This window comes from Lactuca virosa, chromosome 4, assembly GCF_052849685.1.
Source record: "Lactuca virosa cultivar CGN04683 chromosome 4, Lactuca_virosa_CGN04683_v6, whole genome shotgun sequence".
In the NCBI taxonomy this organism is placed as follows: Eukaryota; Viridiplantae; Streptophyta; class Magnoliopsida; order Asterales; family Asteraceae; genus Lactuca; species Lactuca virosa.
Window position 1 is genome coordinate 70971419 of NC_136429.1, and position 18083 is coordinate 70989501.

The 18083-nt window shown below is 36.8% G+C and overlaps 1 protein-coding gene across 2 annotated transcripts; it reads right to left on the bottom strand.

The window, feature by feature from the left end:
- Positions 1–609: 609 nt before the first annotated feature.
- LOC145105350 (putative leucine-rich repeat receptor-like serine/threonine-protein kinase At3g14840) lies at positions 610–12685 on the bottom strand. 2 transcript variants are annotated; one of them, XM_079042471.1, is made up of 24 exons: positions 12511–12683; positions 12047–12227; positions 11750–11821; positions 11564–11635; positions 11384–11455; positions 11071–11142; positions 10887–10958; positions 10686–10754; positions 10531–10602; positions 10359–10430; positions 10201–10272; positions 9997–10065; positions 9697–9765; positions 9543–9608; positions 9423–9458; positions 9283–9317; positions 8819–9198; positions 8520–8718; positions 8262–8399; positions 2440–2558; positions 2066–2276; positions 1476–1713; positions 1228–1378; positions 610–1128 (listed from the first exon to the last, which is right to left on the bottom strand). In XM_079042471.1, the coding sequence occupies exons 2-24, from the start codon at positions 12115–12117 to the stop codon at positions 769–771; spliced, it is 2787 nt and encodes a 928-aa protein (XP_078898597.1). In that variant the 5' UTR covers positions 12118–12227; positions 12511–12683; the 3' UTR covers positions 610–768. The 2 variants fall into 2 exon arrangements, with proteins under 2 accessions (XP_078898597.1, XP_078898599.1); XM_079042473.1 differs by lacking the exons at positions 2066–2276; positions 2440–2558 and having other exon boundaries at positions 12511–12685.
- Positions 12686–18083: the final 5398 nt, after the last annotated feature.

Here is an 18083-nt window from a genome sequence, read left to right on the forward strand (position 1 = left end):
AAATCGGTTCTGTGTTTGGGATTTGACTTTATTATAAACTGTAAAAATCAGACCTTTACGCTTCCGAGCTTGTGAGAAGTATTGGGTATTGCTGGGAATTTTACAAAGAACTTAATGCAACTTTTCTGATCTTAATTAAGAGCTTGTTTGATTAGACAGTAAAAAGTTAGGGTTAATTGAAGAGCTTGTTTTGGTTAACTAAATAAGGTAAAAGAGAAATTACTAGAGCTTGTTAGTTTTTCTCAGTACCAACTTAGATAGAACGCATCTCAAATAATCAGATCTGGATCAGTTGCATGATTAGGAAAGTCACAGCAGAGCTGAAACCATTTTTATTATTGATTTTCGTTTACTTTATTATCACTGCATTTCTAGTTATTAGTTTTAATCAAAAACCCCCCTTTTATACTTTGTTTCTTGACTAGATGTGCCTGATGCAAAAAGGCATTGACTTTTAGGCTGTGTCCCTGAGGATTCGACCCTGCTTCCCTGTGCTATATTTTTAGTGCAACCAACAGTGATAAATTTATTTGTTTAATACGTGCGCGACAGCGTGTTAACATATATAAAGATAAAGAAAAGATAAAGATGTAACATACAGTTTGCATATTACATAACCGGTAAGAAATAGTAGTTTATTATAGAGAATATCTTAAAAAAGGTTCCACTGAATTATATAAATATACTACAATTAATTGTTAGAAAACGGATATTACATATGGCCATTACAAAAGGATATCAAATAAGTAGTGCTTATGCAAGTATGAGTCAAGATTTTTGAGAAATTTGACTGTTGGGATAGAGGTCATTTGAGCTGGAAGATGCTGGATTAATAGGTATATCTGTTCGATCAAACTCATGTGACTGCATCCCTTCAAATTTCCCACCAAGTGCCTGAAACCTGTTCTCTTCTTCAGACGTGTTCACATTTACATTTAGTTCCTCGATTTTGGTACGGCCCTCCAACATATTAACTACTTCAGACATGATAGGCCTAAGAGCTGGGGACTCATTAGTGCATAATAGAGCAATTTCGATCATTCTCAATGCCTCTTTTTTGTTGAATTCAGAACCCAACCGCGGGTCCACCAAGTCTATCAAACGCCCTTTTTTCTTCAGAACAACAGCCTTAGAAAAGACAAACACATTTATGATCATAAAACAGTGAATGGGTTAGGAGTACTGTGGTGAAGGATCAAACTGTGTTTTTTAAGAAATAAGTTGTACCCAGTCAAGAAGACAAAAGCAATCATCGTGTGGCGTATATTTCATATTGTTTTTTCCAGTAACGATTTCCAGTGCAAGAACCCCGAAACTGTATACATCTGCTTTGTAGGTTAAGTATCCATATAATACATATTCTGGTGCCATGTACCCTCTGAAGATGCCAAAAGCAAATTGAACAAAAGAAAACTGGAAGTAATTAATAAAAGAAACATGATATTATTAGAAAAGACAGCGAGACTGTTGCTCACATAGTTCCAGCAACTCTCGTCATGATGTGAGTGTTCTCTTCTTCATCAAGCCTTGCCAAACCAAAATCTGATATCTTTGGAGTAAGGTCATCATCTAGGAGAATATTAGTCGCCTTGATGTCCCTATGAACCATTCTTAGCACCGACTCCTCATGCAGGAAAGCCAGGCCTTTTGCAATTCCCACACAAATTCTTTGTCTTGTAGGCCACTCAATTTCCAACTTATAGTTATACTGCTCTGAGATTTTATAAAAGCATCTTAAATTAAGAAATTTGTTATCAATGGAGAACCGACTCATACATATATGTTGCAACATTACCTTCTTTCAAAACCATTCACATTATAGCTACCTATGTGTTTCATTTGTCATCACTATATTATATATTGATGATGTTGGTTTTGGTCATTGTTGAATAGTATTTTAGAAATTTGACTAATGATTAGATATTTTTAATCCACAAAGTAATATATATATATATATATATATATATATATATATATATATATATATATATATGTACACACACTTCAAAGTTCTTATGGGGGTGGAGGAAGTTACTACTCAAGAAGTAGAAGAAAAGGAGAATACCAAATAGAGCATGTGCTAGAGAATTATTTTCCATGTACTCATAAACAAGCAGTAGTTGCTTGCGTTCCACACAAAACCCATGTAGCCTTACAACATTAGGGTGTTGTATACCAGCTATCATGCCTATTTCATTCACAAATTCACGGTTTCCTTGTTTTGATTTGGAAGAGAGTTGCTTCACAACGATTAGAGTTCCATCTAATAGTGTACCCTGTGATTCATAAATTTGAGGTTTAGGCTCTTAATTGGAAGTGACACCTTAATTTGATTCTTCTTTTCTTTCATCTTTGATCTTTTATCTTTAACATTGGTGAAGTTTCATATAGTTACAATGTTGATTGTAAAAAATGAAATTAACGTCTTAAGAATGTCACCTTGTAGACGGATCCAAACCCTCCTTCGCCAAGTTTATTTGAATCAGCAAAATCGTCAGTGGCAGCCTTGATTTGTCTATATGTAAATACACCCATCTGCAAATCCAATCCTCTTAGATCTGCAGGAAAATAATTTTTTACCATTGAAATATGTGCATTTCACAAAGAAATATTACTTTATAAGTGTTGTAAAATACGACGGATCCAAATTGACTTAAATAATATTAGCTCAATGCGGAATGGGATCAAAAATTATCAAAGCGTAATAATCACAACGTAATACGAATAAAATAAATAGAATAGAGACACAGGAATTTACGTGGAAACCCAAATCGGGAAAAAACCACAGGCGGAGGAAGCCGAAAAACAATTCACTATAATTTGCAGTGTTTACAGGGATTATGAAAGAGATTACAAATAGAGTGGGAGAGCTAAAATATACGGTGGTGTATAAGTATATATATTTAATGCTTTTCTATATATACTTTGATTTTGGTTCGTGTGTTTATGATGAAAATGGCTTAGGCTATTTATAGCCAAAGGGAATGTAATATGAAAGGAAAAGAAAAAAGAGTTTTTCGTCCAAAAATTGATGCGCCTTCTAATTTGACTTGTTTATACTGCGCCTCCATTGTTGACCCAAAAAGCATGCGCCTAATATTTACCAAACAAGTTGCCAATCCATATTACCGTCCATTCTCATTTTCAAACATTTCACACTTATATTACTATTCATAGTCAAACTATGAATAGTAAATGATAAGTTACAGAAATAACCCCTAAACTATTTGCCACTTGCTAATTTTGGAGGCAACATTTTCCACAATCTCCACCTTGACATCAAAATTAAGCAAGTCATGCTTTACGATTAGTCAAAACCTATAGCTCATCAAACTCTAAAACTTCCATAAGAACCTGCAAATTTTATATAGAGAAAAAATTGTTTCCGAAAAATAAATAATACTTCCTCCACCACGAGCCTTCAGGCTCAACTGCGATCAGAAACACCCACCATGTCCAAACATAATTTGAACTTGACTATAGGAAGACTTTTGGTGAACATATCAGCGGGATTATAATCTGTATGAATCTTGTCCACAACACAATCACCTTTTTCAATGATATCCCGCACAAAATGATAACGAATATCAATATGCTTTGTTCGGTCATGAAACATTTGATCTTTACTCAAGAATATAGCACTCTGGTTGTCACAGAAAATTGTGGTCACCTTTATTCTATCATCGAGTTCTCCAAATAACCCCTTCAACCAGATATCTTCCTTAACTGCTTCTGTAATCGCCATATACTCTGCCTCGGTAGAAGACAGGGCAACTGTAGACTGTAATTGGGCTTTCCAACTAACAGCACAACCATTTAGAGTAAACACATACCCTGTAATTGATCTTCGTTTATCCAAATCTTTGCTATAATCTGAATCAACATATCCGAACACCCCAGTGTTAGATTTACCAAAACGTAAACACATAGAAGACGTACCGCGTAAATAACGAAAAATCCACTGTACTGCTTTCCAGTGTTCTTTCCCCAGGTTCGCCATGTATCTACTAACCATGCTAACAGCATAAGCCAAATCAGGGCGCGTGCAGATCATAGCATACATCAAATATCCAACAGCACTAGAGTATGGAACACGTGCCATGTAAGCCATATCAGTCTCATTAGTAGGACTCAAAGCGGATGATAGCTTGAAATGAGCTGCAAAAGGTGTGTTGACAGACTTTGCTTCGTGCATACTGAAGCGTCTTAGGACTTTCTCAATATAACTTTTCTGAGAAAGATGCAAGATCCTAGACTTCATGTCATGAATAATTTCCATACCTAAAATCTTTTTTGGCAGCTCCTAAGTCCTTCATTTCAAATTCAGCTTTCAACTGGTCTTTTAACTTCTGAATCTCCTTCATATCTTTTGCTGCAATCAACATGTCATCCACGTACAAGAGTAAGTAGATCTTTGAACCATTGTCACCTTTCTTGAAATAAACGCAACTATCATAGGTGCACCTGCTGAATTTGTGACTGGTCATGAAAGAATCGAACCTCTTGTACCATTGTCTAGGAGACTGCTTGAGGCCATAAAGAGTTTTGTTCAATTTGCATACGTAGTTCTCCTTTCCAGGAACTACAAAACCTTCAGGTTGTTGCATAAAAATCTCTTCCTCAAGCTCACCATTTAGGAAAGCTGTAGTGACATCAAGTTGTTCTAACTCAAAATCGTTAGAAGCAACCAACCCCAACAATACACGAATGGAAGTATGTTTGACAACTGGGGAATAAATGTCAGTGTAATCAATACCAGGAATCTGACTGTAGCCTTTAGCTACTAACCGAGCTTTGTATCTTGGTTTATCATTTGGGTTGACAGGTTCCTTGAGCTTGTAGACCCACTTGCATTTAATTGGTCTCTTCCCTTTCGGAATAGGAACTAAATTCCAAGTACTGTTTCGCTGCAAAGATTCCATCTCATTTTGCATAGCGAGCATCCAATCATTTGAGTCTTCAGATTTGATAGCCTCGTCATAATTTGCAGGCTCCGTTGCAGACTCAATATTATCAGCAACAATAAAAGCATAGGCAACCAAATCAGATTCAGCATACCTCTTCGGAGGAATAATCTGTCTTCCCGGTCTATCTCTTGCAATGCTTGGAGTAGTAGCTTGTGGTTGTGAAGGTGTTGAATCTTCACCAACAACATGCTCATCCGACGAAGAAGAATCTTGATGCTGATTTGTACTCTGGTTAGTGGTAGGTGAAGTAGGAAACTCCACCTCCATTTGAGCATTCTCTTTATTTGCTTCGGATGATACATCTGATGCATCTGTTCTTTTAGAAGAGTCAGCAACTGGTTGAATTATAGCAGACTCATCAAAAGTAACATCTTTTGAGATGATAATTTTCTTCAAATCAAAGCTCCATAACTTGTAACCCTTTACACCTTGATTGTACCCAAGAAAAACGCATTTGATTGCTCTTGGTTCTAGCTTCCCATTGTCAACTCGTGCATACGCTGGACATCCGAATGGTTTTACATCTGAATAATTTGCAGGTTTACCGGACCATAATTCAAACGGAGTTTTCTTCTCGATTGCTCGTGATGGTGATCGGTTGATAACATAGCAAGCATTCGAAGCAGCCTCCGCCCAAAAAGACTTTGGCAATTTGGAATTAGAAAGCATACACCGGACCTTCTAATGGTGCGATTCATCCTTTCAGCTACACCATTTTGTTGAGGTGAATGGACTACTGTGCGATGTCGAGTAATGCCTTCCTTTTGACAATAGACATTAAACTCTTTTGAGCAAAACTCAAGTCCATTATCCATACGAAGATACTTTACCACCATACCTGATTGCTTTTCAACCTGAACTTTCTAATTTCTGAAGGTAGAGAAAACGTCTCCTTTATTTTTTAAGAAGAAAGACCACACCTTCCTGGAGAAATCATCAATAATAGTGAGCATATAAATAGCTCCACCTTTTGAAGCAACTCGAGCCGGTCCCCACAAATCCGAGTGAACATAATCAAGTGGTCCTTTCGTTGTATGGATACCACTTGCAAACCTCACTCGTTTTGCCTTGCCATATACACAGTCTTCACAGAAATCCAAATCAACAATCTTTTGTTGACCAAGTAAACCTCTTCGACTCAATTCTGACATGCCTTGAAAACTCATATGGCCGAGTCGAAGGTGCCAAAGACGGGACTGATCTGGATCAGAAAAAGACTTTGACACAACAGCAGCATCACTCGAAATTGTTTGCCCGTCAAGAAAGTAAAGATCTGAGGTTTTTCGTTCGGCTCTCAGTTTGTCGGAACCGTCTTTGAATACCCTGAGAACTCCACCTTTACCAGCAAACTCGTATCCCTTTTTGTCAAAGGAACTGAGAGATAACAAGTTTCTTCTGAGGTCAGGAACATATCTAACATCCCCCATGGTTCGAATAACTCCGTCAAACATACGGATCCTGACTGAACCATGTCCAAGAACTGGACATGTAGTATTGTTACCCATCAACACATAGCCCTGGTTAACCTTTTCAAATGTGTAAAACCAACTTTTGTTGTGACACATATGAAAAGTACAACCAGAGTCGAGTATCCAATCACCAGTGGAATCCAGTTTATCTGAATAAACTGTCAAAAGTTCTCCAATACCTTCGACCTCAGCTAGATCGGCTTCACCCGAAGTGCTAGCTTGTTTACCATTTGCTGCTGTCTTCTCTTTTTCTTTGTTCTTCAACTTGAAGCATTCTTCAAGCACATGTCCCTTCTTGTGACAATAGTTGCAAAACTTTCGTTTGCCTTTTGACTTGGATCTGGTTCTGTTGGAAGATTGAGAAGTTCTATTTCTCTCTGTTGTTCTTCCTCTGGCATTCAAACCTTCGGCTTTAGCATCACTTGAACCACCACCAGTAATATGCTTCATCTTCTCTTTTGAATCCAAAGCTGTATAGACTTCATCTAAAACTAGAGTGTCACGGCTATAGATAATAGTATCACGAAAATGGCTATAGGATTCTGGCAACGACGATAGTAAGAATAGAGCCAAGTCTTCATCTTCATACTGAACATCCATATTCTCTAAGTTATTTACTAACTCTTTAAATGTGGATATATGTTCAGCTAAAGAGCCTCCTTCAATCATCTTGAGATTGAACAACCGTTGCTTCAAATGCAACTTGTTTGGTAAGCTCTTGGTCATCAACAGTTGTTCCAACTTTAGCCATAAAGAAGCCGCTGACGTTTCTTTTAGAACATCTTGCAAAACATCGTTTGAAAAGTGCAAACGAATCTGGGATAAAACCTTCAGATCTTTCATCTCCTTTTCTTCTTCGGTCCATGTATCGGGCATCTTATTGAAACCCAAGAGCGCCTTGTGTAAATCCATCTGAATGAGAATGTCTCTCATCTTTACTTGCCACAACAGAAATCGGGTGTTACGATCCAGTAGTGGAATATCGTATTTTACCGAAGACATGATTAATTACTTGATAAAATGATCCCAACGAGCTAATATCACAACCTGGATGCTCTGATACCAATTGTTGTAAAATACGACGGATCCAAATTGACTTAAATAATATTAGCTCAATGCGGAATGGGATCAAAAATTATCAAAGCGTAATAATCACAATGTAATACGAATAAAATAAATAGAATAGAGACACAGGAATTTACGTGGAAACCCAAATCGGGAAAAAACCACGGGCGGAGGAAGCCGAAAAACAATTCACTATAATTTGCAGTGTTTACAGGGATTATGAAAGAGATTACAAATAGAGTGGGAGAGCTAAAATATACGGTGGTGTATAAGTATATATATTTAATGCTTTTCTATATATACTTTGATTTTGGTTCGTGTGTTTATGATGAAAATGGCTTAGGCTATTTATAGCCAAAGGGAATGTAATATGAAAGGAAAAGAAAAAAGAGTTTTTCGTCCAAAAATTGCTGCGCCTTCTAATTTGACTTGTTTATACTGCGCCTCCATTGTTGACCCAAAAAGCATGCGCCTAATATTTACCAAACAAGTTGCCAATCCATATTACCGTCCATTCTCATTTTCAAACATTTCACACTTATATTACTATTCATAGTCAAACTATGAATAGTAAATGATAAGTTACAGAAATAACCCCTGAACTATTTGCCACTTGCTAATTTTGGAGGCAACATTTTCCACAATAAGTTTACTATGTCTGTTGAGCCTACTGCCTATTTTGGGCAGTGGGTGCTGCAAGTTCTTAGGATATTCAATGATATAAACTTAATTTTCTTAAATTGAGTAGTAAATCAAACACCTTTTTCTCTTGAATTTTTGTCCCATATATAACCCCTCTTCCATGCGATACCAAGAACTATGAGACTGAGGCACAACAGTGCAGCCATCGCTCCAGCAGCATATGCAAATATTTTACCATGAGTTGGAGCCTTGGACTCTATAGAAAGAAATATATTAGTAAGTCATCTAATCTAAACAGATTATAAATAGATCACTAGAAGAGATTTGTGATGAAAAGTAAATTTTTCTAAAATATGTGGATAATAATTAAGCATACCGGACTCCATTGATATGGCAGATATCAGAGGGCCAAAATCTCCCTTCTGAGGGGTGGCTGTTGTGCCTTTCCCTGCATAGTGGAACCGGATTTCTAATGTTCCATTAGTTACACATACGTTTTTTATTATCTTTATTCTGGGCTTATCGACTCCACCAGCTTCATTCTTAATATCAAAATTCTTCACTTGATTTATGCCCTGCAAACAGTAAAAAATAAAATTAAAATGCAAACAAACACATGCTTAGCTGTTGTTTACTTGATTAATCCTTTTCATTTACATAAGAAGAATTTTCAACCTGGACATAAATATCAAAAGAACGTCTTCCAAGACTATGGTAAGATCTATTATCTCTGAAAACTATCTCTGCAAAATGTAGTTTAACTGTATATTTTCCATTTTGTAAGCAACGCCCGAAGTAAGTAAGAGACAATAGAGACTTGCGAGCATTTGTGTAAAGCTTAACGTCTTTCATAGTGAGTAGAGTTAAATTAGTTGTGACGTGTTTAATAAGGTTGTCCTTAACTTTCCATATACTTCCTGTGCTGCTATATCCCCAATAATCTTCGTTTGAACGAACAAAAATTGCAGGTCCACCTGGATCTTCATCTGCTTCATAAGTCTTTTTTCCAATGGTAACTCTTGGCCCACCACAATTGATATGAACTGAAGATATGTCTGGAGAAACATTAAAGGGATCAGCTTAATTTGTTTTTAATATTATGGAAACACAATGTTACTGGAAACAATGTTGCTCAGTACTCTGGATGCAAGGACGAAGGCACTTCGCAAGCTCTCTACACAAAATCAAACATGAGAAACTTAATTGGTGTCTCGATCTCTTATTACATAAATGTTGCATTTATTTTTGAAGAATAGTAGCAGGGTATAATTAAACTTACGAATTATTCCCAGTAGAGTAGCTTCTGTATAAGTTCCTGATGAATGAAAGAAAACTTTTAACTTCAGTTTTTAACTTTTTATGTGCACATGAAAAAAGCATTTGAGAGCTGAAAACTTACAGTGATCTATCACAACCTGATGGGACAGTATTTTCTCTAAAGTTGTTATAGGAAAGATCTATTGAACTGCATTATAAACAAGAGCATGTTGAGCTTCATGATTACCGATGCCATATACAAAAGTAATGCTGAAATGAGGCTCGAAAAAACATACAGATCAACATCTTTATTGGTGATCATCCATGTAGGAACACTTCCGTTCAGGGAGTTACCAGTTAGATATCTAGTCATTTCACCAAATAACGTTGTTACTATTTACAGCAGTATCCTTTATTTATTTCCTTTTTCCTATGTTAAAGAACACTATGAATATGTTTTCTTTTATTGAAATATACTTCCGATTTGATTATTGCTGCAAATATAGATGATTCTGTAATCATGAACAATAATAATCTTGATATTTGGTTGAAGCAAATCATACATGGACGATAAAGTAAACGGATATCTTTCTTACATTTTTTCAATACTTTTTAGTCCACTTAGGTCTGGTATTTCACCATTCAGATTGTTGAAACTGAGATCTCTGTGTACGTACATAAATATAGACAGAAGTAATACTTCAGGAAATATAAACAAAGACTAAAGAAGATCATAACGTAGAAACACAAAGGATACAAATTATGTGCTGAAGCAAAATTGGAATACGGGGAACTCTTACAAATGCTTCAAATTGGATAAATTTGATATATAATCAGGAATTTTCCCTGTTATATTACAGCTTCTCAACATCCTGAAACATCCACCAAAATTCTTGAACATACCAGTTTTAAAATTATAGAACTTGTTACTAGTTTTCTAAATTCTACCAACACTTACAACGTTTTCATGTTTGTTAACCTACTCAGATTTGGAAACTTTAAGCCTTCTCCACTTAAATCAGAAATCCGTCTGCACAGAGATTACATAAAGACATGTAGTTTAGAACTTACAGCATGAATTAATAGAAAGAAGTGAAAATCATGATCGAGGGAGAATGTTTTGAACTTACAGTTCTGTTAAATTGCTCAAGAAGGAAACACTTTCAGGTATTGGTCCTTCTAGGCCACTAGCATGGATCTCTCTGAGGACAGAAGATGGAAACGATAGGAAGCAAAAAGAAGGAATAGACTTACAATGATTCAGTACTGATGACCACAGACTTACAGTTCCTCAAGCTGACTCCAGCTCTCAAGGCTTGGGATTTTTCCAGTGAAATTGTTGCTACTTAAACGGCTGAAAATGTGTGAGAAGTAGTAATAACTACTTTAGAAAATTATGTGAGAAAAGAAACAACACATCAATGGCTAGAAAAATCAAGCTATTTAAAACATTAGTTTGGAAATTGGAAGGATGGAGTGTGCCTACAGTTCTTTCAAGTTGCTCAGGTTATTGAGCTCCATTGGCAACTTGCCAGAAAGATTATTTGCATTAAGGATCCTACAAATTAATTTGAAAACAACCATTGTAGAGAAATATTTTATCAATTACATCATGATCTATAATCATGAAAAGTAGAAGTAAATATGCAGTACAAAGAAGGCTTACGTACAGGGTTGCTAAATTTTCTAGTTTTCCAAGCTCAGGTGGAACAATTCCAGAGAACATGTTACTCTCCAGACTCCTGATATTTATTTATCCATCAAACATAAAATCATTTTATAACTTATGTGAAATTCTAGACCCCCCATATATATAATTCTTCCTTAGGTAAGATCTTCCTAATGGACAGTTGCCATTATTGATCACAACTTATTCAAGTACTATCTTAAGAGTGAGTGTGTGTGTGTGTGTGTGTGAGAGAGAGAGAGAGAGAGAGAGAGAGAGAGAGAGCAAGAAACGGAAGTGTGAGTGAGAGAACGTACAGATATACCAGTGAGGTTATGTTGCCCAAATATGTTGGGATTCCTCCGGACAAATTATTCACAAAAACAGACCTAGGACACAGTTGCTTCCATTTAGAAAGTTTTCAAAATCACAAATATAAACTGGAGAGAGGGAGGGAGGGAGGGAGGGAGGGAGGGAGAGAGAGAGAGAGAGCTCACAAGTACTCCAGTGTGGTCATTGAAGCCCATTCACGTGGTATGGTGCCACTTAGATAATTACGAGCCAGATCACTGCAAGATACAATCATCGACATAATGATGCCTTAAACCATGGTATATATCAATCATTATTTTTATTTTTATTTTTAATTTGGATAGAGGTATAAACACAAGCCTTTGGCTTACATGATCTTGATGTAAGGTAACTTTGCCAGGGATCGGGGAAGAACACCGTCAAGATCCTGCCCCTTGAGACGTCTGTTCATAAAGCAAAGTTGCAACTCTTGAATTATATGACAAATTCCAGTTATACCTCTCTAGGGAAATTATATTATAATCCTCTATGAATATCTCATTTTGAACTCTTAGTCCACCAGTCCAAGGGACAAAAAGAAAATAACACGAAAAAGTGTTAATTTTGGAGGTTTACAAGGTATTGTTAAATTTGTAGAGTATATACAAAAATGAAACAATACAACTTACAAGGACTCTACGTGACAAACATTTCCTGGAAAGGAGCAGTTACAGTTAATAGAGTTGTTATAAACAGGCATTTCTGTACTGATTATGGGTGTTGACCAATTTTGATTTCCATCGCATGGGTTTAGGCTAAAATCCCAATCTCTTTTACCCAATTGCTCCGCTATTTCACGAAGAGCATTTACTGCAAGATAGCATCAAATAGTCTTCACACAAACTTCAAAAATAAAAATAAAATAGCACACATCAAAAACAACATATGTGCATGGTTTCTTAATGTTGTGCGTTGGTTTGAAAGTATGAAGTGTTTGTACTTATGTGATGCTACATGGTTCATCCACTTTGAACTTATTAAAGTGAAAACTATGATTGGCATATTATATGTCCAGTTAATGTTTCGTCAGACACAAAAACTAGTTGAATTACATGGACTTTAAAAAACAGAAACACCATACAAAAGAACTTGCCTTCATATTGAGGAAGAGATCCGACTTGTGCTTGAATACCGGTTCCTTCAAAGAACAAAAATGTAGATGAGATGAGTGTAAGAGTAACCAAAAGTCTCAAATCGACATCAAACCAAGGAATTATGAAAAAATAAACAAAAAACTATTCGTGTAATGCCTATAAATACACCAATTCTACTTCTGGTATTCACTGTGACATAACATCAAATAGGTGGTGGGTGTCTTTATCATTAAAAATATAACTAATAATTCCTCAATTATTACGGTGGGAACCATGCAGGAAAGTGGGTATTGAAGACATGAAGAATCAGTAATACTTTTGAAAAAATCAACGAACGTCTCGTCTAGTTACTATCAGCAATAAATTCATGAAGGAAAAGTTTGAGATGATTGAAGTGTGTGAGCATAACGATCATAAAAAGCCATGTGAGTGCTTTCGTTTTGTGGGGCTTCCCATCGAGATTTTCCAACCCATTTTGGTCTAAAGGTAATTTTTTTTTCCAACCCTTTCTCTATGTATGAGATGATAATTCTGTTGAGTGTGAAGCCATTGGGCTGGTCAAAAGGCAGAAAACATGGCAGAAAACATGGAAGAAAAGCAAGTCAAAAAGGTGGAAAAGGAGAGGTGATCCATATTTCCCGGATGCATGTTTCATGGCTGCTTTTCTTGTTCAATTGTTTACTTCAGACTCTATATATGAGTCTCATCTGTATTGTAAAAATAAGCAACAAAGAGTGAGTGCAGATTAGCACCAAGAAATATAAACTCCTAGTTACCGGTGGACGTAGGTCAGAGAAGGACCGAACCACGTTAAATCCCTCGTGTTCATCCTTGTGTTCTTGTTTTTCGTGAGCTGTGTGTGTATTTAGAGTCGTGTGTTAAGTGTCTCGATCCTAACAAGTGGTATCAAAGAAAGGTTTTAGCTCCAGAAGGTGATTTTCAGTTTTTGGTCGAAATTTTTTTTCGTCAAAAACGATTTTGGTGTATACCGTTGGAAAGGTCTCGTTCCGAAGATTCCGAAAATATTTTTTTCTGAATTTTTTGACCACCGGAAGACGTCCAAATCGCCGGTCAAAGGTTGCCGGAATAGTTACCGGAAAAACCAGTTTCGCCGGAGAAGACGACACTGTAGCACCGACGTTCCGCCGGAGAAGACGACACTGTAGCACCGGAGTTCTGCCGGAGAAGACGACACTGTAGCAGACACTGTAGCACGACGTCAGCGGTGACGTCAACAGAAACTGAAGCAAGCACTGTAGCACGACGTCAGCGGTGACGTTAGCAGGCACTGTAGCAACACTGTAGCAGATTTGAAAAATTGCAGTTTAGCCCCTGAACTTTCAGAAAATTGCAGTTTAGCCCCTGAACTTTCGGAAAATTGCAGTTTAGCCCCTAATCTTTCAGAAAATGGCAGAAAACAGTAAGCTTCAGATTGAGAAGTTTGATGGGAAGATTTTGGTTGGTGGAAGATGCAAATTGAAGATTTGCTTGTGCAGAAAGACTTGGACGCAGTTTTAGGTGAAAAACCGGAGGCGATAACACAGGCAAACTGGGAGATTTTGGATAAGAAGGCCAAGGCATTTATTAGACTGACGTTGTCAAAGGATGTTGCCTTCAACATTTTGAAGGAGACCTCGGCAAAGGGAATCATGGAGGCATTGTCTAATATGTACGAGAAGCCGTCGGCAGCAAATAAAGTCTTCCTGATTCGGGAGCTAGTCAACACGAGGATGAGGGAAGGAAGTTCAGTTACAGTACACATCAACAATTTGAACTCGATTTTATCCAGACTTGGGTCAGTGGGAATAAAATTTGAGGATGAAGTTCAAGCTTTACTACTGTTATCATCATTACCTGACAGTTGGTCCGGAACAGTTACAGCCGTTACTAGTTCCTCAGGATCGAAAGAGCTCACTTTTGAGGGAATTCGGGATTTAATTCTAGGCGAAGACGTCAGACGAAGAAATTCTGGGGAATCATCAAGTGAACAATTGAATGCGGTCAGAGGTAGAAAAAATAACAGAGGTAGTGGGAGCGGGAACAGGAGAAGGAGTCAGTCGAGGACTCGAAATGATGTGACTTGTTGGAACTGTAAAGAGGTTGGACATTTCAGGAATCAATGTCCAAAAGACAAGAAAGAAGTTAACGCTGCAGTAGACCATTCAGATGATGATGTTTTGATCTGTAGTGTGGAGAGCAATGTGGATTCCTGGGTTATGGATTCGGGTGCTTCATTTCACGCTACCCACAGCCGTGAAGCACTGCAGAATCTAAAAGAAGGAGATTTTGGTAAGGTAAGACTGGCGAACGATGAGGTTCTTGATGTGACGAGCATAGGTGACTTAGTTTTGAAGACTCCAGTTGGTCCATGGACTTTGAAGGATGTCCGGGTAATTCCAAGTCTGAAGAAACAATTGATTTCTGTTGGGCAGTTGGATGAACAGGGACACGAGGTTAAGTTCAGGAATGGGCAGTGGAAGGTTGTCAAAGGAAATCTTGTGATAGCTCGTGGACATAAGAAGGGTTCATTATATATGGTCAGATTACCATCTGAGGGAGTAACCGTCCCAGTTCAGAAGAAAAACAAAATCCGGTTCATAGAGTCTCGTGGACAGAAGAAGGTTTGCTTTGCAGATGGCAAACCCAGAGTCACAGGTCAGATTCAGGTTGAACGTGTTTGGAACGGTTCAGAAAAACCAGCCAAGGGCATTCATAGCAGTGGGAGCAAGGGTTGTGCTTCAGCTAGAATACCCAGAACACAGTGGGTTAAGAGAACCAGTATTCCATCTGTAAAAGTCTCCAGATTATCTGCTTCATATGGAGAGTGTCGTTTGTTCTCAAGATGTTCCAGGATCGGGCAGTTCATTTCAGTGGGAGCCAGTGGAGACAGAGAACAGGTCACTGGCAGACTTAGTCATGACTGATGTGTTGGAGCTAACGAAAGCTTCAACTAGCCTTCAGGTAAATTGAAGAGAAGGCCAGGGTAACTAGGAAGGAGTCAAGATCAAAAGTTTTTACAGAAATACAGATACACAGTTGAAGCTATGGTGAAGATTGTTTCGTGGCTTCAACTGGGAGATTGTTGAGTGTGAAGCCATTGGGCTGGTCAAAAGGCAGAAAACATGGCAGAAAACATGGAAGAAAAGCAAGTCAAAAAGGTGGAAAAGGAGAGGTGATCCATATTTCCCGGATGCATGTTTCATGGTTGCTTTTCTTGTTCAATTGTTTACTTCAGACTCTATATATGAGTCTCATATGTATTGTAAAAATAAGCAACAAAGAGTGAGTGCAGATTAGCACCAAGAAATATAAACTCCTAGTTACCGGTGGACGTAGGTCAGAGAAGGACCGAACCACGTTAAATCCCTCGTGTTCATCCTTGTGTTCTTGTTTTTCGTGTGCTGTGTGTGTGTTTAGAGTCGTGTGTTAAGTGTCTCGATCCTAACAAATTCCACGACATTTTTTGATAATCCACTGACTTTTAAATTTATGAATGTAATTTAATTTTCATTTTAGATATGGGCCTTTGGCCTTTCCCTACAAAAAAATATAGGTATTACCGCTATTACGTCGGCGCTAATAGTCCGTTGATAAATGATTTTTATCTCCGGCAATGGTGTCGCCGGTAATAGCCCTTGTCGCCGGTAATGGTGGTGCCGGTATTAACGATCACCGGCACAATGTCCGTCGCCAGAACTGCACATCGCCGGCGCTATACGTCGTCGGTAATAAGTAGTGTCGCCGATAATGCATATTTTTTAAATAATTCTCATAAAGTATTTAATAAAAATCTATAGATTGCAATAATAAAATTGTAAATATCTAATACATAGTCCACATTGTCAACATAAACTACTAATTAATAAAAATGCAACGATAAAGTATTTAGTCATTAACAAACTTTCAACATACTAAACATAAACTAACTAGTCATCATTGCCGTCTTCGGGCCCATCATTCTCCTCGTCATCACCCCTGATATCCCCTTCATTTCCCCAACCTCCGCCGTAACATTTTTTCGACATCGATTGAAACCACTTAAAAAGTTTCTTGTTGTATGTTGTGTTTTTTAAAATGGCATCAACGGGATAGTCCACTTACAAAATAAATATGAACATTAATAATAACATCCAAATTGTCAACATACCAAAATACCAATAAATATAAACCAAACTAGATAACAAACTTCCAATTACCAAAAATACCAAATACCAAATATCAAATACCAAGCTAACATAAACCAAACAAAAGTTGCAATTACCCAAAATATCAAATACCAAACTAACATAAACCAAACTATATAACAAACTTCTAATTACCAAAAATACCAAATTGGCAAATACCAAATACCAAACTAATATAAACCAAACAAACTTCCAATTAACAAAAATATCAAATACCAAACTAACTTAAACAAAACTAAATAACAAACTTTCGATTACCAAAAATACCAAATACCAAACATAAACCAAACAAACTTCCAATTACCAAAAATATCAAATACCAAACTAACATAAACCAAACTATATAAAAAACTTCCAATTACCAAAAATACCAAATAGCAAACTAACAACATACCAAACTATCAAGTTATCAATATACAAAACTATATATCAAACTTCCAATTACCAAAGATGCCAAACTAACATAAACTAAAATACCAAAGTAAGAACATAAACCAAACTTCTGATTACCAAAAAATAAACCAAACAATCAATGAGTATCAAAAATTTTAAACTAACATGCATTTATCAATCTTTATATGAGAGTTTAAAATTAAAAATAAATTGGCCTATGTTACGTTTACAATCTCGCCGACACACCAATGATTATTGCTTCCTCGAGAAGGTTTTGGGATGTAGAACACTAGTTTGGCTTGCGAAACAAATATGAGTTGTTCATTTGGGTACCATTCGTGTTCAGTGTCGATACTTCAACACTGGTGAGATTATTTTCAGATATAAACCTATCGATGCATCAAACCACTTACCTTGAAATTGTATAGTTGAAAAACCACATGTATAATACAACTTGATAATATTTTCGAACTGGCCATAATATTTCTCTTTATTCACTCTCTCCACTAAAACCCCAGAGTTTTGTGTTGTGCATTGTGCATCACGACCAGCAACCGTAAACCTAACCTGAAATCAGAAGTACTTGTGGTAGTGGTATTGTTGGAGCAGCTGCAGTGGCGGTGGTTGTAACATCCTAAAATTTAAGACTAAGTTCTTAAATTAATAAAGTAAATAAATAAAAAACGGTTTATTTAATTAAACCATTAAGGATTAAACATATCATTGGTTTATATGAAGTGTAAAAGGTTAGAAGTGAAAATTATAACATCTTAAAAGTTAAAGGGCCAGTTGTGACAATCGGGTGAAATTAGGTTTGAATAGAGATTTCACCAACTTCATAACTTGGACTAAGTTTCGAAGATTAGGATGGAGAGGGACCATTTTGGAAATTAATTGAAGCTTATAAGTTAGTTGGAGTTATTTTGAAAGAGCTTTTGTAAAGAGGGACCAAAAGTGGCAAGTTGGGAAAGTTCAAAGTTGGTTAATGGGTCTTC

Excerpts from the sequence above, each read along its gene's own strand:
- LOC145105350 (XM_079042471.1), bottom strand. The coding sequence starts at position 12,117 with ATGCCTGTTTATAACAACTCTATTAACTGTAACTGCTCCTTTCCAGGA. Across the intron at positions 10,959-11,070 it reads CTAGAAAATTTAGCAACCCT|GATCCTTAATGCAAATAATC; the intron begins GTACGTAAGCCT and ends ATTAATTTGTAG. Across the intron at positions 10,603-10,685 it reads TGGAGTCAGCTTGAGGAACT|AGAGATCCATGCTAGTGGCC; the intron begins GTAAGTCTGTGG and ends TTCTGTCCTCAG.